This window comes from Pyrgilauda ruficollis, unplaced genomic scaffold, assembly GCF_017590135.1.
Source record: "Pyrgilauda ruficollis isolate IOZ18807 unplaced genomic scaffold, ASM1759013v1 scaffold61, whole genome shotgun sequence".
Classification (NCBI taxonomy): Eukaryota; Metazoa; Chordata; class Aves; order Passeriformes; family Passeridae; genus Pyrgilauda; species Pyrgilauda ruficollis.
This window is the reverse complement of record NW_024527822.1, coordinates 466234-489899: the sequence shown is the minus strand read 5'-3', so window position 1 is coordinate 489899 and position 23666 is coordinate 466234. Positions and strand designations below refer to the sequence as shown.

Genomic DNA, 23666 nt, shown 5'->3' with positions numbered 1-23666 from the left:
TCATGAGACACTGTCTCACTAATGGGATAAACAACCTCTGCTCCTCAAAAGGAGTTCTGTGTGAATCCAGGACTCAGAAGGTAGATTTGCCTTATGAACTGAGGCTTTGCTTTTGTTTTATACCACTGCAAGAAAGGGCTGTCATTTAGGGAATGCTAGTTACAGATGTTTGCACAGAAATCTCCTCAGAAAGTTTTGAGGAGTTTGTTTTGGTGTTTTTATTGTCAACATGCAGCAGTTTAGCCAAACAAGGAAAGTCCTGTCTCACTGTCACCAAATCTAGTCAGGTCTGCTTTGAAAACACCCTCCCCAGCTGGAATAAGGAATAATCTCCTGGTCCCTGATGTTCCACTATGTCCTTGGGGCTTTTCCATCAGGACACAGTCACCAACAAATTGAAAGCATGAAGATGTGCCAGAAGATGTTTAGGCTGGATATTAGGAAAAGGTTCTTCACCCAGGGGGTGGCTGCACACTGGAAGGGGCTCCCCAGGAAGTGGTTACAGCACCAAACGAGAGTTAAGGAGAATATGGAAAATGCTGTGAGGCACATGGTGGGATTCTTGGGAATGTCCTGTGCAAGAACTGCACTCCTTGTGGGTTTCTTCCAACTCAGGATACTTTATGATTCTGTAAAATTCCCTCCAAGACCTAGCAAAACCCCTTCCTACTGCCCCACCATTCCCACTGCCTGGCCCCCAGCCATTACCTATCAGCCCATGGGCTGCAGGAGAGAACTGGTTTTCTGGGGGAATGTAGATTCCCAGGAAGTCAACATTCACTGGGTGTTTCTTCCACACACGGTGCAGCAAAACCATGAAGGACATCTCCTCCCCCACAGTGATGGTAACGTTGCTTTCTTTCTTCACAGATATGAGGAGCCTGGCAGAGAGGTGCCAAAGGACAAGGTCAGTTCATCTGCCCACACAACAGCTCCCAGCCCTTTGAGATTCACCCAGGCATCCAGAACAATCCCACAGGGATGGCAGGTATATCAGAGGATCTGACAAGCCTGAGCCTTGGGAGTGGTACCCAGCATTCTGGCAGGACAGTGCCTAATAAATACTTCACTCCCATGTTAGGGGCAACCGAATTTCCCCTACAAATTTAAGCTCTTTCTACAGTGACTACAGATTTTGGATGTGGTGCTGTTGCCTAAACAGTGCTCTAGGGTGTCCAGCATGGCTGTCAGCTGTTAATCTCCAGGGGAAGCTCTCCTGGATGATGTGAGGCATTGCAGGAACCCTGAGGGTATCTCAAATAGAATTAGGTGGGAGCAGGTGAAAAATGATCAACTCACTGTTTGCGAATGATGTGCCCTGTGTCAGCCCAGGTCAGTGTGAGGGCATACGAGCCATCTTTCAGCGTGATTGTTTCCGTGGTTATCTCCACTTTCAGGCCTTTCTTTTTGAAATAAAACCCAATTTTGCCAAAGTATGTGTTGAGTTTCTTATTCTCTGCTTTCTTGGCCCCAACGAGCTGCCCATTGACCACAACTCCTGTGAAGAGCAGAGAAGGAAGCGTTGCCTCAGTCTTGGAGCACTGCCTGGAGACTTGGAGTTCTGATCTCAACAGGGAGCACCATGACATCAACAGAAACAGAAACATTTCTGACCCCATTTTTCTCATTTTTCCAGCCAAGAGAAGAGAGTAATTTATTAACTGCCTCCTGATGCTACTTAGCACAATAATATGGTGGGAATAGCTATTAGATCTTGCTGGGAGTAGGAGCAAAACCCCTTCAGGTGTAGTGTAAGGGATGCATAGGACAAGAGGAAGTAGCCTCAGGTTGTGCCATGGGAGGTTCAGGTTGGATATTAGGGAAAGTTTCTTCACTGAAAGGGTGGTCGTTGGAACAGGCTGCTCAGGGAAATGGTGGAGTCACCATCCCTGAAAATGTTCAAAACAACTGTGGTTGTGATGCTTGGTTTCCTGGTGAGGTTGGCCGTGCTGGGTTAAAATTTGGACTTGATCATCTTTATGGTCTTTGCCAACTTCAGCTGTCCTGTTATTCCATGATCTTGGCTCCTTTCCCTGTGTTTGGCCACCCTCACAGTGAAAGGGTTTTCCCCAGTAGCTCACTTCTACTCTGAGTTTCACCTGTAGCACCTCATTTCTGCAGCCTCTTGTCCCTTAGCTGTGCACCTTGGAGATGTGCCAGGCTTCACCTTCTGATCACGTGGTTGAGAACACCAACAAGACCCACCATGGACCTACCACTTATTTTCTTAAGCTTGATCAAACCCAGCTATCTCAGCCTCTCCCTCTCTGTCCTCTGCTCCCAGCCCCAAAATCATCTTGATGGCCACCACTGAATTCAGTCCAGTTTGTCAACACCTCTCTTGTACTGACAAGATCCAAACTGGACACGATAATCCAGATGTGGAGGGAAATAACCATGTAAAATAAGCCATGTTTTACTCCCTTACCAGTGCCAGGATCAGAAACCAGGTTTAGGATCTTCCCAGGCTCCGAGTTGATGTTGAAGCAGATGTTCCTTTGGCTCTTGGGCAGGTGTATGATGAAATGTGGGTCATTGTCCACTGAAACACAGAAACAAACAAGTGTGAGAAGCAGGTCAGGGCCTGCCCTATAAGGGAGAGACACAAAAGCTTTTCAAAAATATTTTGAAGCACTTTTTGGGGTTCCTCATAGTAAAATGAGGGCCCTTTCCACCCTAAGGTAGCTAAAAAAGTTCTCAGATGTTCCTCATAAAAGCCCCTCACTTCCTCCTCAAACAATTCCCTGGTTTAAGGGAAGGAAGTGATGTTCCTGGTTTGAGAGCTGCCAAATGCAGTGAACCATATTGATGTCAGGTAAAGAAAAATCCTGCCTACCAATCCCACTGAGGAATACAATCCAGGACTGGATCTTGCAGTATATTTAACAACCTGGACAGGATTGGGGCCCTCAGAAATGCATATGCCCCTTAAAATTTGCCTCAGATGAGACAAACAGCTGCCCCCATCACTGAAGGCAGCTGCTTCCAGCCTTGTCTTGCAGTGCAGAGCTCTGCCCAGCTCCAGTCTGGCATTTCCCTGTGCTGAGAAGGAGTTTGAGAGCTCTTTGTGCAATCACTACATAAATACACACATCTCACAGAGAGTTATTGCAGTGACACCGTGTTTATGGGCAGTGGTTCTCACAGCTGGCTTGCTCAAATAAACTGCCACTAAACTGTGGCAAAGGCCCAAGAATTAACATGATCCATCAGTCACCAGTGCACTCCGAGATTTTTATCTACCACAGAACATTTATCTGCCATTTACAACAGCAGTAACTCTACAATAGCTTTCATCTGTCATTTACAATGGAGGTAACTTTGCTACTGCAGAGAAGCTAAAGTTAAGCTCAGCAAAGAGCCCCAGCCTCAGGGAAGCACACAGGAGCTTATGAGGTCACTTAGATACTTTAGATCCTATTAGGATCCAAAATAGTTTCATCCTTGTAGCTTACAGCATATTTTTACAGGATCATCTATTCTAAATCAAAATTACTCCATGATTTATAAAGGAAAAGTTTGGGTTGGAAGGGACCTTAAAGAGCATCTTGTTCCAAGCCCTCTGCCAGGGGCAGGGACACCTTCCACTAGACCAGGCTGCCCAAATGCTCATCCATCCTGGCCTGAAACACTTCCAGGGATGGTGGTGAGAAATTAGGTGATGAGTGCTGGTGTGTCTGGTGATCTTGGCAGAGAAATGCTGTAGGTTTTACCTCTGTTGATGCTCAGAGAGGACACAGGTGGGCTCCTTTGCTCAGGCATGAAGCTGACTGGCACAGCTGTGACATTGGCCCAGGATGGGATCCCCTTGTTGTTATTGGGTGCATTTGGAGTTAATCCCAGGGTACCTGTTAGATGACAGTCACAATTAGGGTTCTGCAAGTGCTGACGTATTTAACAGTGTAATTTTTAGAGCATTGCAGCAGATCAAAACCTGATGTTGTTATACCAATATAAAGCAGGTGAAACACCATTTACAATGGATTTGTGTAATGTCATAAGGTTGGATTTGCTCCAGTGTCTTCACCAATGAAATATGACTTATGAGGGTAGATAGTTCACCATAAGTCAACAGAGAAAAAATGGAGCCTGGTTTTTTATCTCTCATTCATGAGAGCACCTCCCACTTTAGCAAAGCCTCCAATGTAAAGGCTGAAGTGTTTTGCCAAGAAAAAAGCTGACTTAAAAAGATTCAGCATATGATAAAAGCTTTGCTGACTTGGGTCCTGAGTTTGAGATGCCTGATAAAAGACAGGACTCTAACTGCATGCTCTGGGATGATCCATGTGAATGATGGTTTCAGGGAAATGCAGTAATTTAACATCTTTGATCATGTTCCTCTGGACTAGAGCTCTCTCTGCCTTTGCCATGATGGAGATAGGATGAAGTAACTTGTCCTGTCTCTCTCCCATTTAGTTCATAAAGCAAAATGATCTTAAACAATTCATGAAACTTGGTTTGTTTAATGTGCTGGGCTGACATTCACATCTGCTGACCCTGCTCTGAAGAGGAGTAAGAGGGTAGAGGAGCTGGGGGAGAACAGCAGGGCTGAAGATTGCACAGGTCACATCTCTGTCAGCACCTTCATCCTTGTGTCCCTAATTCAGACCAGAGGCTGTTTCACACAACATGAGAGACACAGACATTGGCAGAGTGAGACACTGACCTGGGCAGCAGCCCTTCCTGGGGTCTTTGGGCTGGTCTGCCAGCATTATCTCATCCTTCTCAGCATTCTCTATCAGCATGGCTGTGAAGGGGGTGACGATGTGATGGTCCAGAGACATCTGCAGGATGGATTTGGTGATGTTCCTCTTCAAAGCTGCGGTGGGGGCTGCGTTTCTGAGTGGAAACAGAAGCAGAACTCCTGGTTAGCAGCTCTACAGGGCAGCTGCCACAGCAATTCTGTCATGGAGAGGTCACAGAGACAAGTGGTGTTGCAAGAGAAAAGGCTGAGGGGATTAATCCTGAGCTGTTCCATGGCTCTCAGGCTCCATGAGGTAAATCTCCATGATTTCATTCCCTCAGCCCCACAGCCAGGCCTGTTGGAGCACATTTCTCCTCACCTCTCTGCCATCATCTGGTTGACAGTCAGATAGGCCCACAGCTTCCTGGTGAATTCAGGATCTGCATATTTGTCCTTCTTCATGAATCCATCCAGCTCTTCAACATCTCTCAGGGTTTCCATGACAAGCTCTGCATTTGCCTGTGCAGTCAGAGAGAGAGAAAGATGAGGGATGGGAGCCAGGAGAATGGGGTGCCTTGAATTTCCCTCCTGGTGCTGTTAAGGACCCACTCTGGCCCTGCCCTTGGGCACTTCTAGATCAGAAAGTCCCAGCACGGTTGGTCTGACTGCAATGGAGAGGGAAGGTGTAGCAGGAGGCCCTTCTGTTAAAGACACTTCTGTGGCAATGGATTAAAGTAGTTCAAGGAGCTGTTAACAGTATCCCAAGAGGTGCTACCTCATGCCAAAAGAAGAGGCTCTTGACAGAGCTCTGTAATCCTCCCCTCAGGCTTTTTCACATCCAGTTCCACTGAAGAACACCAACCAAATTCTACTCTCTCACACAGATCCTTGGACTGCACTGTGCTTTGGCAGGAAAAAATACTGAAGATGTTTGGGTTTTTTCCAACAACTGACAAATGATAACTCCTAAGCCCTGTAAGAGTGCAGATAATTCCGTTGTTCTTCAGAAAGAAGGGTCTGGATGTAATAATCCCATCCCATCCCACCCCACTCCACCTGGAAGAGCAGCCCTGAAAACACAGGGAGAGGGTCATCACACATAAGAGGGCAGGTCTTGATATGCTGTAGATCCACCAGCTTGAACTCCCTGACAATGGGAAGTTCAGTCATGAAAGGAATTACCTTAGCGGGTCACTCCTGCATCTCCACAAAGCATGAAGGAAAATCCATACTTTTGTCCAGATTTAATCTTTTTGGTACATTTATCAGCAGGAAGTTCCTCTGGCAGGCTGCAGGGTGCAGGGGGTGACTATCCCTGGCTGTACTTGCAGCTATTGTGAAACACTATTGGAAAAATCTCCCCACGAGTATCCCCACGTTCCCACCCAGAACCCAAGAGGACAAAACCCTCCACTGAGCATTAACCTTCAGCAGGGAGACTGCACACAGGAGGGAATGGAGCAGCCCAAATCCCCTGAGCAGGTGTCCCAGGGACACCTTCACTCACTGCAGTCGCTGTGACGACGCTCTCCAAGTGCTGCAGGTTTTCCGTGTCGACCTTCCCGGCCACCACTATCTCTGAGCCACCAAAGTAGTTGTGGAAGCTGCTCTGGGTGACGTCTGACACTGACTCCTGGGGGTAGTTGAACTGAATCTTCTTCAGGAGCGGGGTGGAGACCTGGTTGTAGAAATTCTGAGAGGGAAGGAGGCAGAGAAGTGAGTTTGTTGTTCATGAGGTGACTCTCTTGCACAGGCCAGTCTTACTGAAAGGACAGCAGGTGACAAAACCCGGAGCCCTAAGGAGCAAGAGGGAATTTCCTCATCTCATTGAATGCAGACTTCTTCATACATGGCACACTTCTTAGGGGGTACAGCAAGAATATCTGGTCCAAGACTTGTGAAAGTCAAAGGATGGTCAGAAGTCCATGGACTATGTTGTACCCAGACCTAAAAGTCCTGAGCACAGATGTATGTGGACCTCAATCCCTCCTAAGAATGGTCAGCTCTGGGCTACTGTGTAAGACACACAGCTACTTACCACCTAATTCTTGTATAGATAGTGAAATCAGGGAAGAGTAACAATATAAGTATGTCAGAGTTTGATCAGCAACAATTCCTGCTCACTGATTTGGAGCCAGAACTAGGGTTGAACTTTTTCTTGCATTGGCTAAGTCTGGATTATCATTTAGCATTTATTGCTAGGGTTTTTGTTTGTGATGACATGGCCTAAAGTAACATCCAGGCCTTAATTTTAACTCAGAAAATCTTTTTTTATAGTCAAGGCTGTTTTATAGAATATTAATCCTACACAGGGAAGTAAAGTATGTGTTATAGATATTATTAAAACTGCAACTAGGATTACTTAAGCTGAAATATGATTGATATTTTGCAGGACTCTCCAGAAGAAATGATGGGTTTTGAGAACTTCTTGGCAGTGGAGTTACAGCTGTCAACAGAACAGGAGAGTTTCAAAGGCAATGAGGCAGAAACTCACCTTCATTTGGAGAGAAGTTTCCTGATTTCCAAAAATCCTCTGGGCCATGCCACGGTTATCGGTTGCGATCCTCTGCAGGAAATCGTAATCTACATCAAACCCAATTCCGAGGCAGAAGAGAGAGAACTCATCCTTTATGCTCTGCTTCACATTCTTCTGGATTGTTGTCAGCTTCAGCTCACCTTGGAGACACAGAAAGGGTGACATTCACCTGAGCAACAGGAAAGTCTCCATCAAGGTGAGCATGTTCCTGCTCTCCCTGTGTCTCTGGTTCTCTCTGGATTTTAGGGAAATCCATAAAGCAAGATCAATGCCAGATTTCCATTGCCTACATCAATGTTTGAGCTTCTCCTGGATAGAGATTAACAAAGTGTTTGCACTGAAGACAATCCTTTTGGACACTTTATTTTGATATCTGATGTGTTTCATTGTATATCCAGGACTCTTAGTAACTTCCTAGAGGGGTTTGAAATTCTAGCACATCTAGAGTTCTCCCAGAATTAGTGATTCAAGCTCTCTGCAGATTAAGACATCTCCATGAAGACTTTACTTTGTTTCTCATACTTAAGACATTCTCTGTCATCATTGGGACTGTGGTTTTTTTTCAGGCTTATATTTAATGGTGGAGTTTTTTGATATGATATCTTCAAATCAGCAACTGCTTTGACCAAATTCAATCCAAATTAATTTGCTTTCCACTCTCTTTTCCTGCTTTTGTTGTTATGCTTATGACTCCACAGACCTGTGTGGGCTAAGCTCATAGGAAGAGGAAGTTTTTGTACAATCATAGGATCATAGAACGGTTTGTGTTGAAAGGAACTTCAAAGATCATCCAAAGTTCCAACCCCCCTGCTATGGGCAGGGACACTTTCCACTAGACCAGGTTACTCAAAAGCCCAGTTTCTCTAAGGTTGTTTTGATTACCTGTCCTATAGGATTTGTGCACTTCTGTAAATTGCAAAAAAATCATAACCTGCACAAAAAGCTGCCCATCTTTTGAAAGCTTCTGTGCTTCTGTGGCACTTCCAGCACTTGGCAAAAGAGCAGCAGAAGGCATTGGAAGAAAGATGAATGGAATTTTTTAAACTTACTGCCAAATTGTCTGCTTGTTGCTTTTCTCAGGCTTACCCCACCAGCCTTTCTTCTCACCCCAAGCAGGATCCTTACCTACTGTCGGGTCTCCATCAGATACCAATACAATCATGGAAACTGAGTTTGGGTCCAACATGCCTAAACTTTTGGCTTCGTTCAGGATGAAAGTGGCTCGGAGAAGAGCTTCATTGATATTTGTGCCTGTCAAAGACACAGGAAGAAAACAAGTTTTTTTATTCTTGTTAACTCCAGATCAGTTCTAAGATTCTAGTTAAGTGGGACAAGAGCAGAGATCAAGGCAGCAAAACGCCTTCTCTCTGATGTTTAGGTAAACCTTTCTGCACTCTGGTTCCCTTTTTCATCCCAGGCTGTCATCTTCATGAGGCTCCTCCACTCCCCCTCACTAATTCCAGTGTGACCATTTGTGGTGTTGGGAACTACTTGGTGTGGGAAGAGTTACTGGGTGTGCAGGCAGGGGATTGAATGAGCACATGGAAAAACCTCCTGTCCTGGCCATCAGCCCATTCCTTGGACAAGAGCAGGTATATGTTTGCTGAGCTTATCTAAGGCTTGATTAGTGACACAAAAGGAGCAGAGTAAGAAATCAGGATGAGAGGAACAGAAATCTGAAGGTTGAGCAGAAAATAGTTTTGTTTTTTTTTTTTTTTTTTTTTTTTTTTGTCAAGAAAGAAAAAAAAAATCAGCAGCTCCAGAGACAAGATAATCAAATGCTGCATTTAAACTGGCTTTGCTGGAGCTGATCTCTACGCTTATCTGTCAATTCTTTTTGGGGTAACAAAGTCAGTCACTCATATATCCAGCTTGGTTTCCTATTTCCAACACACTGATGATTTTGGACAAGTCTATAACTTCATGTTCATTGTAGTGAAAACTTCTGGAGATGAAGGTGCCACAGCACCAGAAGGCTGTGATGTTAGGGAGAGTCTCTCCACACTATTGATGCACAAATAACTGAATAACAAATCCAGAACTGCACTTCAGAGAGTGGCAGATTAAAATCATCATAAGCTCATTCCAAAGCCCTGTGCAGCTGAAAAAGGCATCTGTCCTTGTTTATCAGACAGTGAATGAAGGCACAAAAAGGATAAACAGTTTGCCCACATGGCATTTAGTAGCTCATAGAATCATTGAGTCATTAAAGTTGGAAATGACCTCTAAGATCGAGTCCAACCATTAACCCCAGACCACCACTAAACCATGTCCTTAAATTCCTGCAGCTGTTTCTTGCAGGACTCGTGGTCCAGCCCCTTCCCCAGCTGTGTTGCCCTTCCCTGGACATGCTCCAGCCCCTCAATGTCCTTCCTGTCAAAGGGGCCCCAAACTGAGCATGGGACTGGAGGAGTGGCCTCAGCAGTGCCCAGCACAGGGGAGGGTCACTGGCCTGGTCCTGCTGGCCACACAAGTGCCAGTCCAAGCCAGGACAACATTGGCTTTCCTAGCACCTGGGCACACTGCTGGGTGATGTTCAGCTGGCTGCCAGCCCAGGGCAAATGACTGTGATTCCCTGCTTAGGGAATATTTCATCTGCCTGTTCATCCAGGCCTAAGGGATGGACTTCGTCTTTCAGTGGTATTTGGGATCTCTGAGGTGAGAGGTAAACTAGATTAAAGGCAGCTGTTCTATGGTATGTGTATAGGAGGAAATGGAGGAAATGCTAGCAGGAAATAGGAGGAAATGCTATCCCATCCCCTAATACAATAAACTGCAATTCTTGCTCTCTTCTTTTAGGCATGCCTTTTCTATTTTGGGAATCAGACTCTTTTTTTTAGGGATACCATGACAGTCTGAAGGCTGTCTGAGGCACCCATTCCTGTGAGATGAAACTTCAGTGAGCACCCTGCAATCAAAACCTCATACCCCCGTTGGGATGGATTGTCTGGATGTAGTTCTTGGCATCTTCCACCTGTGACGGGGTGGCTGAGACCAGATTGTCTCTCCAGCACCGCACGTTGTGGTTGAAGTCGATCAGGGAGAACTGGTCAGCAGCACGGAGCTCACTCAATATTGCCTTCATGGCCTCGATGGTCTGAGGAGAAGTTTAAGAGAAGACAGGTTTATGCTTCCTGCTTATGAAAGCCTCTTCTCAACTTGTGACCACATAAGCCTATAAGGAATAAGTGCATGAGCACTGAAACCCAAGTTAGAATCTGCTATTCAAATCTCTTTTTTTTTTTTTTTGCACTTCTTCCATAATGTCTAAATTTTCACCAAAGAAACACAGAAAAATTGCAATTAGGAAGGATAAATTCATGTGGCACAACTTGCTTAACTCATGCTAACACAGAGTGAAGTGAAAGGGAGAAACATTTGTGGTTCAGGAGAGAGCAACTGCTTGGATCAGCTCAGCAGACTTAGCTCTGTCTGCAGTCGTTTCAGGCTGGGTAATATCTCTTTGGAGATGTGTGATTTAAACAAGTGACAATTAACCTGTATCCCAGTTTTGCAGCACTGATTTCCCCAAGGAAGCAATCTACCAAGCCTTACTCTTGTGCTCTGAAGGAAATTCAGATACACCTGGATGATCCCCAGCTAATGTTTGTCCATTCAGTTCTTAAAACCCTTCAGTGACACATGATATACAATCTCCCAAACTCCTCACTCAGACCAGCAGGGTTTCCCTAATATATAACTTAAACCTCTCCTGCTGCAAATCCATCTGATTCCATCTTATTCTACCCTCTCTGGGCATGAAAGTCAGTTGGTGAGTTTCCCTTTCAGAAAAATTGTTTGCATATTTGGAGGCTGATTATCTTTCTTGAAGCATTTTCTCTTGCAGACTAAAATATCTTATTTTAACATTTTTCCCCTTTATGGGTTATGTTGTCTAAACAATCCTTAGTAGCCTTCAGAGGGCTGTCAACAATTCATCCATGTTTGGAAAGCAGGGATGTAGTATCCCCATGGAGACTTTCTCAGGATTCAGTCTGGAGCCTTAGAGAAAAATAGGGTCAGAGCCTTTATGAAATATTTTATCATCTGTCCATTAAAATTTAAATTTAGAGTTAAAATCTAGCACCACCTCTTCCTTAAAACATGGAAGAAGCATTATAAATAATGGGGTAAAATAATGAAGTCTTTGGTTCCAAATATTCTCCAAATTAAGCTGCTAATTTTAAATGCCAGTGTACTACAGAACTGCATGGTAAAGCTCACGGGGAAAGTTGGCAGGATGTTCATTTTAAAACAGAAGTCAAACACTTACTTGCTTCATTTTTAGTCCCCACATCGAGCCACTGACATCTATAACAAATAAAATGTTTTTGGGCAGTGGATCAAGATTTTCCGGAGCAAAGAAGTGAATAAAATAGCCATTAAAAATCTGTAAAATAAAATTTAAAGATCCCAGTGAAATGAGTTACAGCGAAGATTTCAGAAAACTCAAGACAGTGATAGAGCAGAAAATTCTTATTTTCTTAATGAGCTAATTATTTTTCCCTTTTGTCTTTTTCTCTTCTTTATTGGCCAGTTCTAACTTTCATCTCTGCACGTCTCTGTAGCCTTACACAATTTTTACTCAATAAAGGCAGAGCCTGGTTCTCAAACATAGGGAGGAATGAAAAATGCTTTGAAAAAGACTGTTCTGCCTGTAATAATTCAACCTCATAACTCAGCTTCATGTTAACATAAAAATAGTGATGTTCTGGTTGTCTCCTTGTGATGTATTGGTACAACATCCAATGACTCCATCCTCTGATTCTACATTAAATCACCAGAGTGCTGCCAGGTATAAAGACATTGGCTTTTGGACATGACAGGAATCTTCTCCTACTATATGTAAGCCCATGTCTTAGTCATAAATTAAGTAAATCCATTCTGCCCACTTAAAATCCCTCTGTTCTTTCAATTGGATACAGAGCCCGTCCTCATGCTTATTTCCCTGAAGGATGAAGTTTAGCACAGTTTGCTGAAGGACAGCAATTCCTTTATTCACAGCTCTCTGGTCCCAGCTGAGCAGCCACACTTACTTCCAGTTCTCCCCCCGTGGTTTCTCTGTTCACATCATACTGCACCACAAAATTTCCATCCACGGCCGTGGATGAGCACTTGGGGCATTTTCGCTGTTGAGCCATTGTTGGCTTGAAAGAAACGTGAGCCTTGAAATGAGGAGAGATCATCAGTCAGCCAGGTGTTGTGTGAGAGGGGGTGAATGACACAAAGAGACCCCAGATCCTCATGAAATACCTGATTTCACTGAACACTTTCATGCTTTCATTATTTGTGGAAAATGGACTTTGTCACCTCAGAAGAAAAACAGCACTAAGGTTTGCCTGGATATGTTGATTCAGTAGTAGCAACTGTGACACAAATCACATGACCCATCTACAGCACCAAAAATTTCAACTAGAGCTGTGCAAAACATTTCTATTAAGCAGCACATTTGGTTTTACTAACATTTTCCTAGTTGAAACTATCCACAATTTTATCAACATTTTTAATAGGTTTCTAATTGACTTTTTCCCCCCAAGGAGGATTGCCATTTGTCTGTGAATTGAGTAGTAGGAAACATTTTCATTAGTCATATGATTGATTATGAAGACTTTATGGCATTTTTGCTGTTTTTGATGTTTTGAAATTGCCTGAGAAGACAAGACTGAATATAGACACATAGTACCTCTGAAATAATTTGCTAAACTAGGAATAGGGGTGAATTTGAATACCAGGAAACAATATTGCCTCTCATATTACTATGGAACTAAAGACAGATTTTGCCACATTTTTGCATGCTTCCAGCAGGTACAAAAAATTGCCAGGACCGTGTAGAGTAAGCCTGAAAACTGAAGATTTTGTGCTCTTTGCAGTCTGTGACTGGTTACCTTTTTCTCTCCCTTGGAGATGGTGGTGATTCCATCGAAATGATCTCCGAGTGAATTGGGAACGTGCACGTAGCGCAGTCCCTGCGGCTCAATGATTCGGACATCCACCTGAAGGCAGGAAGGGAGGACATTTATTGTGGAGAGCTGCCCCGTCCCTGGAAGTGTTCAAGGCCAGGTTGGACAGGTTTTGGAGCAACCTGGTCTAGTGAGGAACAAATGTGTCCCACTTGTAAACACAGCTGAGAATCTCCTGAATCGCAACTGACTCACGTCAGGACCACGCAGCCAAACAAGCTTTGACATTTTTATACTCTTGTGTAAACTTGACTGAAGGAAAACAAACAGTACTTGCTATTTATCTGAAACAGTGCTTTTCACAAAACCCCCAACTTCATGAGGTATGAGGTATCACTTCATGAGTGTCCTATGAGAGCTGATGATCTCTGGTTGTCCCTCCAAACCAATGATTTGTCTTAGAATCACGGAATGGTTCGGGATGGAAGGGATCCTAAAGTTCATCCAGTTCCAAGCCTCCTGCCATGGGCAGGAACACCTCCCTGAAAACTGCGGGTGCTTTCTCAGCAAGGATTCTCCTGTGGGGTTCTTCCTACACAACCCAGCTCTGCTTTACCTCCAAGTGCTTGGCCAGGCGTCCTGGCTTCACAGAGATGACGTGCTCGTAGGAGCTCAGCTTCCTTCGGATCATTTCATGGTAGTGAAGCTGGAACTGGATCCTCATTCCTGGAGGCACATTCACTTCAGTTTGGAAGTTTTCCATGTCCAAGGCATTGCTCCTGAAAAATCAGCTGTGGGGTTATTTTCAGAAAATACAAGGAGAAGGAAAAGCTTCGCTGCACTTTGTTTTAGATTGAGGCTTTTGATTCTGACTGTGGTCTCTGTCAGGGAGCTGCAGTTGTCTGCTAGCACAGGGTGTTTTAGCAAGCTGAGAGCTGAAACACAGTTTAAGTCCATGAAACTTAAACAGAAGACCTGCTGTAAGTAAGCATTTTCCTTTCCAGGATTCCCCCTCATTCTATCTCCTCCTGGGATGGGTCATCTCAGTTCTCCTGTGAGTAAATTCAGTATAAAACCCATATGCCAGAGTGTTTATACCTGACTATTCCAGCAGCTTTGCCTTTGGCTTTTGCTTGAGCATACATTTTTCTGGCTTCAGATTTTTCCCGAATATGGCTGGTAAATGTGATACCATTGATATCCCTAGGAGAAAGAAACACAGTCATCTTGCAAAAGAAACAACTTTACAATCGAGGACTGTTTCTTCAGTTTACATCAGTGAAATATAAGCTGGTGGGAAATGAAATAACAAGGTTCCTATTTAACCCCAAAGTAATGAATTCTGATTTTCACTAGAACTCTATCTTTTTCCCTACCTAATTTTTATTTCAAGTAGCCAGCACCATTGTGCTCTGAGGAGGATCTGCTCTCCTCCAGCTCCTTCACACTTTCCCCATGCTTTGGGCAGGGAAGGCAGTTCCTGATGTCATGGCTGGTTTGGAACATGGACCAGGACATCTGACCAGGAAACTGGCTGCTGCCTCTCTGAATGGATACTAAACCAGGCCAGTTTCCTTTCAGTGAGGGCTCTGATTTGGGTCTCTCTCCTTTCATCTGGCAAGGTGGGAGATTAGTCTGTTTGAGGCTTTTGTCCATTTTTGCTGATATTGACCAACAGCTCAATAATTACTAGGGAGGAGGACCTGGACAGACAGACTGATAACTTGAACTCAAGACTGATGTCTTGAGAAAGCCTGCAAAATTTATACTGAACCTGGAAAATAATAAGGGCTTTTCGTGTTCACAAATACTTCCTTTCCAGCCCATTGAATGCTTCCAGATGACAAGACTGATACCTTAAGTTTTAGTTGGGCCTTATAAAGACATGAGTAGTTATTAATTGTTATAAAGTTGTTTGTTGTATGATTATGACAATGACTATGACAATTTTCAGTTTCAAAGGTAAAGAGTTTAAGGTATTAAAGTCTGTGTTAAAGTATTAAAGTTTGTGTTAAAAACTTTCTGGTCTAGAGTTTAAACGTTCTGTGTAGGAACAGTGGTAGTAGTAGTAATAGTTGTTCTCTGACATAAAGTCTGACGCTTTTAGTAGTTGTAGGAGGTATAGTTTTTTCTTTTTCTTTCTTCTCTTTTTCTTCTTGTTGTTCTTTTTTCTAATACAGGGGGATTTTTATATATAAAACAACTAATTAGGTAAAAGCACGATTCTAAAATATTCTTTCTAAACTAATCTAAGCTTGATTTTAATGTGTGAAAGTAGTGTTAGTTTTTACTTTAAAAACTATGCATATAATATTATTTATGTAATTATATGATTTGTTTTCTTAAAATTTACATATATAAGTTTATTTATTTATGTGAATAATCATTTATTTATGTAATTATATTATTTGTTTTCTTACTTAAAATTTACATATATAAGTTTATTTATTTATGTGAATAATCCTATTTATTTAAGCATATAGTTCTACCTATTTTAGAGATGTAAGTAAAGTTCTGTTATGTTTTTGTTACGTTTGGAGTTAAGTTATTGAACTTTAAACTTAGCCTTTGGGCCTTTACTAGTTAACACAGTTTTTAAAGGTATTTAAAATGTATTTCTACTTATTTAAAATTACAACTTATACTTCTATTTACTTAAAACTTATACTTTTACTTCATATTTATGTGGTTTAATATATCTTAATTTTTTTAAAGGTTTTAATTTAACTCTTGTATTCATCTCAGAGAGGCTTGTACTCCAACACCACCTGACCCCTACTTACATGGTAAAGTTGTCAATGAAAGCTCCTTTGGGGACTTGCACGTCGAACATGATGGGCTGGGGCCGCCTGGCGTTGTTCACCATCTTGGCTTGGATCATGGTGTTGGCCAGCCGGGATGTGATGGTGGATTGCACCTTGTAGCTGTACAGACCCACCTTGTCATCATCCTCCACCTGCGTTTGCAAAATCACTCTATGAATTTAGGGCACTGCTGGAAAAAAATGCCCTAGAGGACAATATCAACCATTTTTATAATCTCAGTGCTCCTTTTTAATTGCTGCTCCTTACAATATGGCAGCTAGAGGGGACATGAGCCCAAGTTCAGGACATCTCCATGTTTTACCTGGAAATTGTGGCAGGATATTCATGTGAATATAGTTCATTATAACATCCAGCTGAAAGAGGGCATTTTTTAAACTGGAAGATTTTCCTTGCTTTTCACCTTGCAACCAGTCCTTGGAATGACTCTGTGAGTGCAATCCAGCATGGAAAGCTACACAGTAATCCTGAACATCATATAATGAGAAGGAGAGAGCTCACATTTTCCATAGAAGCCCTAAACAGAGGAGACTTGAAGCATTGGTTACTGGCCTAGTGTTGTAAATGGTTAAACCACAGCAGGAAGATAACATTATTTAAGTATTTTATTAAGACATTGTCTTTTCTAATTTTTGATGCTTATTTCTTCATATTTACCATACCCTTCTCCCTCCAAGAGCAGATGTATCAATAGTATTGTGCAAACAGCACTCTGTTTAAAGAAAATAGGTTAATACCCAACCAGCAGTAAAAACAAGGAACTGAACAAACAGAGGGATTGATTTCCAAAAAATGGTTAACTAGAAAATCACTTTGTTCAGTATTATTTACCACAGAGGAAGAAAAATACTCACCAGATCTCCATCGTACCCCCAGTCAGATGTGCTCCGCTGGAAAAGAAAAATATGGAGGGGATATTTCAGCAAAGCTAAGAACACTGACTGGCTGTTTCAAGGCAGGGATCAGTGTCTAAAAACAGTTTTCTAAGGTTATGAATCATAGAATCATAAGGAATCACAGAACCATTAAGTTTGGAAAAGACATCTAAGACCAAGTCCAGCCATTAAGCCAACACTGCCAGGGCCGCTAAACATTTACATGCTTCTCTGAATACTTCCATCAATAGTGACTCCAACACTTCCATGGGAAATTTCAATTCTTGACAACTCTTTCATTGAAGAACTGCTCCCTAACATCCAATCTAAACCTCCTCTGGCACAACTTGAGGCTGTTTCTTCTTGCTCTGTCCCTGTTCCCTGGGAGCACAGCCCGACCCCCCGGCTGTCCCCTCCTGTCAGGAGCTGTGCAGAGCCACAAGGTCCCCCCCGAGCCTCCTTTGCTCCAGGCTCAGCCCCTTCCCAGCTCCTTCAGCTGCTCCTCCTCAGACTTGTGCTCAAGACCCTTTCCCAGATCCATTGCCCTTCTCTGGCCATGAATGAGAATTAGTTTGAGCTCCCAGACAAAAATTCCTTTTGTCTCATTTCATGTATTTCTACATGGGATGTTGGAGCATGTGATTTCCCAGCTGTGCCTCAGAACCTATCATAAACAGGACAGCTTTCTTCCTCTGTCTTTTATTTTATTTTTAAAGAAAACATTCTCTTTTAGAAAAACATTCTTCCTGAAAGCAAATCACGCTGGCAGAAAGTCATCCTCAGACACCCTTGTTTTTAACAGAAAAGTTCTCTTTGTTTTTCTATGAAAAGTGAAAAAACCTCAAACTCCAGACTTCTTTAGCTCACTTTTTAGCCATTTACATTAGAAAATATTTATGTATTATATGCAATATGTATAAATTAAAAAAAACCCATTGTGTAATCAATATTATATTTACATACTTGGGCCTATGGAAATTAGTTATGCATTCATTACTTAGATGAAATTGCTCATTAATGGTTGTGGTTTTGCCCCTGCTCTGTGAATTGCTGCATTTGGAAATTTCTATGGCAAGGTGCTGACATCTTGTGGCCATTCAAATAATTCTCTTTAATTCCCAAAAAAATCTCCTCCATATAAAGAATGTTTCTATTAATCCCCTGAAAAGGAATTGGGCTCACCTAGATGCACCTTTTTTATGCAGACATCTACTTTTGTGTTATCATCACACCTAGGCCAGCTCAGCTCTCCAGGGTCAAGAGGACCCAAACCCACAGAAGATGTTCATGAAAACAGCTTTAATCCCATGGTGCACTGTAAGATTTGCTCTGCAATTGTTAAGTTCATTTGAAGCTAATTAATATACTGTTCCAGGGAAATGTTGTTCTGTATAAAAGATGAGGATGTCAGAGCAAGTTCATGTGAAAGATATGATTTTAAGGACCCTTTAAAGGTAGATGGAGAGGATTTCTCCCTGCCTAAGAACAAATGCAGGTTTTCATTTTCTAGCTCAAAAGGCTCTACCTGAACCATTCAGACTGGGATTTCAGGATATGGAAGTTAATGACTCTCTAGAGACCCTCTGCAGACTGATCCTGTCACACCCCACAATCTTCACTGTACAATGAATTGGATTTTCGCACCTGATAAAGGAACAGACCATGAAGAGTGATTTTTGGCCCCACACATACCCTTGGCACAGGGAACATCACCAACTTGAATAAAAATTAAGATCAAGCCAACATTAACTGAAACAAACAATTTTGGAAAGATGAAGACCAAGACATTAGGACACAGGGGTATTGTTTTATTTGGGATACTTTTCTGGTTCTCAGCTTAGGGCTCTTGACCCACTTTAGGAATGGTGGTTGAAGCTTTCAGGATGCCCAGGTTTTCCTCCTGATAGTTCTTGGTGCAGAAGAGGGGGTAGCTGAAGGAAAGGGAGCTTATCACTGCACATGCAGCGACTGCCATGGCTGCTGTTAGAGATCAGACATGGGCTGGGCCAGCCATACCCCTGGGAACTCAGAGGTTGCAGAGGGCAGCCACTCCAACAGGCCAGGAGAACATAGCTGTACCTTCATCTTCAGGCACCTGAACCCCAGAACTGGGGAAACACAGAATCACAGAATGGTTTGCGTTGGAAAGGAGCCTAAAGATCCTCTAGTTCCACTTGCCTTGCCATGGGCAGGGACACTTTCCACTAGATCACATTATTCCAAGCCCCATCCAACCTGGTCTTGAAGATCCTACTTCAGGTCTGGGTGCTGATGTTGAGAACAGGGACTTCTGTGGTACCTGAGACTACTTCCAGCATGAGGATTCATGGCTGATCCTGGCTTTTAAAGCACATCCAGGCCTGTTGATCACTGCACAAAACCGGGATCTTGAGCCACATCTCATGCATGCCAAATTGCTAATCAGAATGAAGACAATGTGTGCCTCAGGAACTGTTTGAAAGACAGATGTTGGGCTCTGTCTTCAGATACTGAGATGCATCTTCTCCTGAAACCTGTGCAGGACATGGATATTTAACCCTTCACAGTGATCTTTGTTCAAATCACTGTGCACAGATGGACATTGCAGTTATTTAGTAAAATAAGGAGAGCACAATCACAGATGTTCTGCATTTGACAGAAACTGTTTTTCTACTGGGGCATGAAAAATGTTGAAAATCAGATGCCCGACAGGAGAAACCAGAAAGAAGAAGTGATCTGCAAGTGTTCAAGGCCAGGTTGGACAGGGCTTGGAGCAACCTGATCTACTGGAAGGTATCCCTGCCCATGGCAGGGGTTTGGAACCAGATGATCTTTCAGGTCCCTTCCAACCCAAACCATTCCATGTTTATGATCTACTTGCAATGCTCTTCCAGTTATTTGACGTCCTGTTCCCTCATAATTTACCTATTTCCTTCTAATTTCCTAAGCAGTTTTTAAGACACTCCAAATCCATTGCAGCCTCTTCACAATCCTTTCAAGGGATTCTCCCTGTGAGGTGCAAGAAGAGAAATTTCAGACCTAAGACAGTTTGTCTTCACAGTGCTGCAGATGGATCCTTGTCTGTTTGGTTACATTTACACCCTGGCAGCTGGGGGAGTCTCCAACCAGCTGATTTAGGGAGAAATTCTTCAGTGTGAGGGTGGTGAAGTCCTGGCAGAGGATGTCCAGAGAGGATGTGGCTGCCCCATCCCTGGAAGCGTTCCATTTTGGGTGGGGCTTGGAGCACCCTGGTCTAGTGGAAGGTGTGGGAGGTGTTCCTGCCCGTGGCAGAGAGGTTGGAATGAGATGAACTTTAAAATCCCTTCCAACCCAAACCATGCCATGATTCTATCATTCCACCCTATCTCTTTCCATAAATCCTTCCTGTGCTGCTTCTCTTGGAGGGGAAACCAGGCAGGCAGGAAAGGAAAAAGGAGTGATCTCACTCACCTCTGGACAGCCAGAGATCAGGACCCAGATCTGGGCAATGTGTTGCAGAACATCCCACCTCACAGGGTGCCTCACAGGTCTAGACACTTTATCTGTCTCCCAAACAGAGATAACAGCTGAGCACCACCATATAGAGGTTCACAAGGTCACCTGCATTCCAACCCATGGAACACTCTGCTGCTGGGGTCACGAGGACCATGCATAGGCCTGAGGCACAGCATATTGGGAATTACTCAGGAGCAAAATAGCAAAATACCTTATCTGTACCTAGAAAACCATCCTCTGTGTTTAGAGCCAATCAATAGGGTCTGCAGGGTGCTCTGTTGCCTGGTTGCCAATGGGCTGGTGAGCTCTTTGCAGAAAAGCATAGTGCTGAAAAAATAATTTGGGAGACAGCCTTACCATAGTGATGAACAGGAATAGCTGTGTGCCTGCTGCTGGCCAAGGGCTGCTGTCTCAAGATGACTTGCACAGTTCAGTTTAATCTAATTTATTATATTTTATTGTGACTCAACTAATGTAAGAGTAGCTGAGGTCTTCATTCCACTGGTTTGCAAAGATTTATTTGATAGGTAAAAGATGGGAAATAATTTATGGGAATAAAAGCAATAACTGGTATAATGAAACCAGTGGTAGAATTGTAAATTACTGCATGCATAGGTCTGTGCCTTTATGTACCCAGAAATTGTGGGAACAGAGGCAACATAATACATATGGCACTGATACAGACACACTGGAAAGAAATGATGCCCTGAACAAGTGCAGCTAGGAGGGATTTCTGTTTAGATCATGATTCAATTATTTAAATACTGGACTGGCAAGTGTGAGAAGGCTTGATTCATACTCAAGCTAAAATATGCCATTTTCTTGCACTGTTATGCAGGCTTTAGGTATCAATAAGTTCCATCCAAAGCCTTAGGATAAAGGAAAATCAGGTTTGCCTCTGTGTGATTTCAAAGACTCTGGGAAATCCAACACTACTCAACAGGATTTTTCGTTTTCAGTACATTGAACAAGCTCAAGAAAAGCAGCACCAGAGCTTGGTGGAGGACAAGGTCCACTCTGATCATCACTTCTTTCATGCAGTGTAATGAAAAATTTAATACATTCAAACAACTGATTTAATGAGTATTATCATTAATTGCTACCATGTAAAACACAGAAAAACTCTTGGAAGTGCTGCTCTAAATTCTTCTGTCTCCCAAGCCAACCAACTCAAAATAATCTGCAACCCATCAGTGTGCTGGAAACAAATTTTCTTCCCAGGTCTCAGATGCCACCAGCTCATCACTGAGTGTCACTCTCTGACCAGAGTTAAATATGAATGTATGGACTGAATGTTTACAGCCTGCATTTGCCGGTGTCTGAAGTCCTCTTCCACTTTCTCATGGAAAAACCTCACCTGTTTCAATGGGATTTTCCCCAGACATGAAGTTGTACAAGAATCTCCACTGTTTATCAACTCAGGAGCACAGGTACAGAACAAAGACTTGTTGTGCTTAAGGGAGAGCAGCAGTTCTTGTCCCAGCCAGAGATATGGAAGTCTCAATGCCTATAAAAACCAGCTGGTTCCACATGATTGCACACTCACAACCCTGGACATGGAAAAAGACACCTGGAGAGAGCTCCCAGGCATTCTGGCTTCCCTCCTCTCTGAAACATTTCTGGGTACTGTACCTGGTACCTGCCATTTCTGGCCTTGGAGCTTGAGGGAAATCCATCAATTTCCAGATCAATCAGGTTTTCCACTTCCTAGAGGAGGGAGAAGAAGAAAGAGTTGCTGCTGCCTTACTGTTTGATCTAGGACTTGATTTATTATTGATTAGCACTTCCCAGAAGAGTTCCAAAGGGAATTTACCTCCCCTGGATGCTAATGGGGAGCACAAACCATCTCAGACCAAAATCGTCACACATTCATTTTCCCTCAGTGGCCAACCACCTCTATAAACTCCTGTAAAATCATGACCTTTACCATAATTTTACAGCCTTTCCTTCTGAAACAAGGAGTAATATTTAACATAAAATGACCACAAAGAGCAAGAGGCAGATGATTATCATCAGGATGGGTCTAGCCATGGAAACTACAGCATTTCAGACACTGATCTCACTCAAAGCAAGTTCAGAGAATTTCTTCTCAAACTAGTAGAAATTGTCTCTGGTTTTACACCAATATACCTGAGAACTAAATTTCCCCCAATGACAGCAGAAGAACATCAGGTCTTTTCCAAGTGCAAAGCTGCACTGATTCATTTAGAAGTGTGGGTCACACCACAGCAACACTCTTAATTAAATTTTCTTATGAGTTTAATTTATGGCAATAAAGAAGTTTAAGTGCATGAGATCCTTCCCAACTTATGTGATAGCATACTCACAAAGGTTCGCACAAAATTAATTTAAATTGTTTAAGCATATTGATCTTAAATTGATAAGGCATGTACAATTAGAAAGAAACACAGGTCTGGAATATTTTTCCTGGGAATTACAAATCCAGTTTTAAAATCTCATTGAGTCAAGAAAACGGCTGTAAAAATAAAGAAAAATAGGATATCCCAGTTCACTGAAGATTTTTATTGATCCTGCAAAGGAAAAGAAAGCCTCTATATCATCTCTGCTGACTTCACAGAAATATTTCAAAACTACAACGTGGAAATGGGTGTAGACACCAAATCTAAGTTCACCTGAGCCTGGGGGTTTAAATTTAGACTCAGTTTCAGAGTCAAAGCTACAACTATACTTCTTTTCATCATTGTATTATCCCAAGAAATTATGGTGTCTTTTACAAATTCTCTCATCCCTCTGCTGAGGAATGTAAAGCCAATAGGATATTCACTCTGTATTTGAATTCCTGTTAACAAAAACCCAACTCCATACAAAGCTTTGCTGAAGTTCACAGAGGTTCCATTCACAAAGATGTCTAGGTTTCTACTTATTGTTTACTGCTTATTGTAGGGATACAGGGTATAAAATATGCTGAAGATCTGAGTACAGAAGCCCACTCAAGTGTTTAAAAGTTAAAACCACACTAGAAAAGGCAACACCAAAGCAACAATATGAAACTGCTTGGAATGAAATTTGGACTTAGGCTCACAGTCTCCGTTTAATAATATTAAATAGTAATAATAATAAGCTTTAATAATATTTAAAAAAATAAAACAAGATTACAAATGACAAATGAAGACAAATTATCAGAAATATTTACAGCTAAAAGTAGAAGAGAATTGTGAAACAGTGACCCAGTTCTGCTCCCACTGCTGCTTCCATCCAGAGTTCAGCAAGGAAGGGAGACCTGGGCCCTGCCTCCAAATACTCACATCTGGGATGTCACCGATCACCAGATCAAAGCCCCCGACTCCAGAAATGAGGAACAAGACCAGGAAGCTGCTCAGATTCTTCATTCTCTTCCCACTTGCTTCCTCCTGA

The 23666-nt window shown here is 42.7% G+C and overlaps 1 protein-coding gene across 1 annotated transcript in view; it reads right to left on the bottom strand.

Annotated features, from left to right (window-relative positions):
- The window catches only part of ITIH2 (inter-alpha-trypsin inhibitor heavy chain 2), a 27125-nt gene extending 3459 nt beyond the window's left edge, over positions 1–23666 (bottom strand). Inside the window, exons 1-19 of the mRNA XM_041483715.1 lie at positions 23558–23666; positions 21924–21998; positions 16797–16832; positions 15904–16076; positions 14219–14323; positions 13737–13899; positions 13106–13213; positions 12257–12385; positions 11494–11610; positions 10149–10317; positions 8346–8471; positions 7179–7360; positions 6192–6377; positions 5064–5203; positions 4667–4839; positions 3714–3848; positions 2429–2542; positions 1300–1498; positions 709–881 (exon numbers count right to left, since the gene is read on the bottom strand). Coding sequence (XP_041339649.1) covers positions 709–881; positions 1300–1498; positions 2429–2542; positions 3714–3848; positions 4667–4839; positions 5064–5203; positions 6192–6377; positions 7179–7360; positions 8346–8471; positions 10149–10317; positions 11494–11610; positions 12257–12385; positions 13106–13213; positions 13737–13899; positions 14219–14323; positions 15904–16076; positions 16797–16832; positions 21924–21998; positions 23558–23641 — 2587 coding nt within the window. The 5' untranslated portion in view covers positions 23642–23666. The remainder of the gene's footprint in view (positions 1–708; positions 882–1299; positions 1499–2428; positions 2543–3713; positions 3849–4666; positions 4840–5063; positions 5204–6191; positions 6378–7178; positions 7361–8345; positions 8472–10148; positions 10318–11493; positions 11611–12256; positions 12386–13105; positions 13214–13736; positions 13900–14218; positions 14324–15903; positions 16077–16796; positions 16833–21923; positions 21999–23557) is intronic.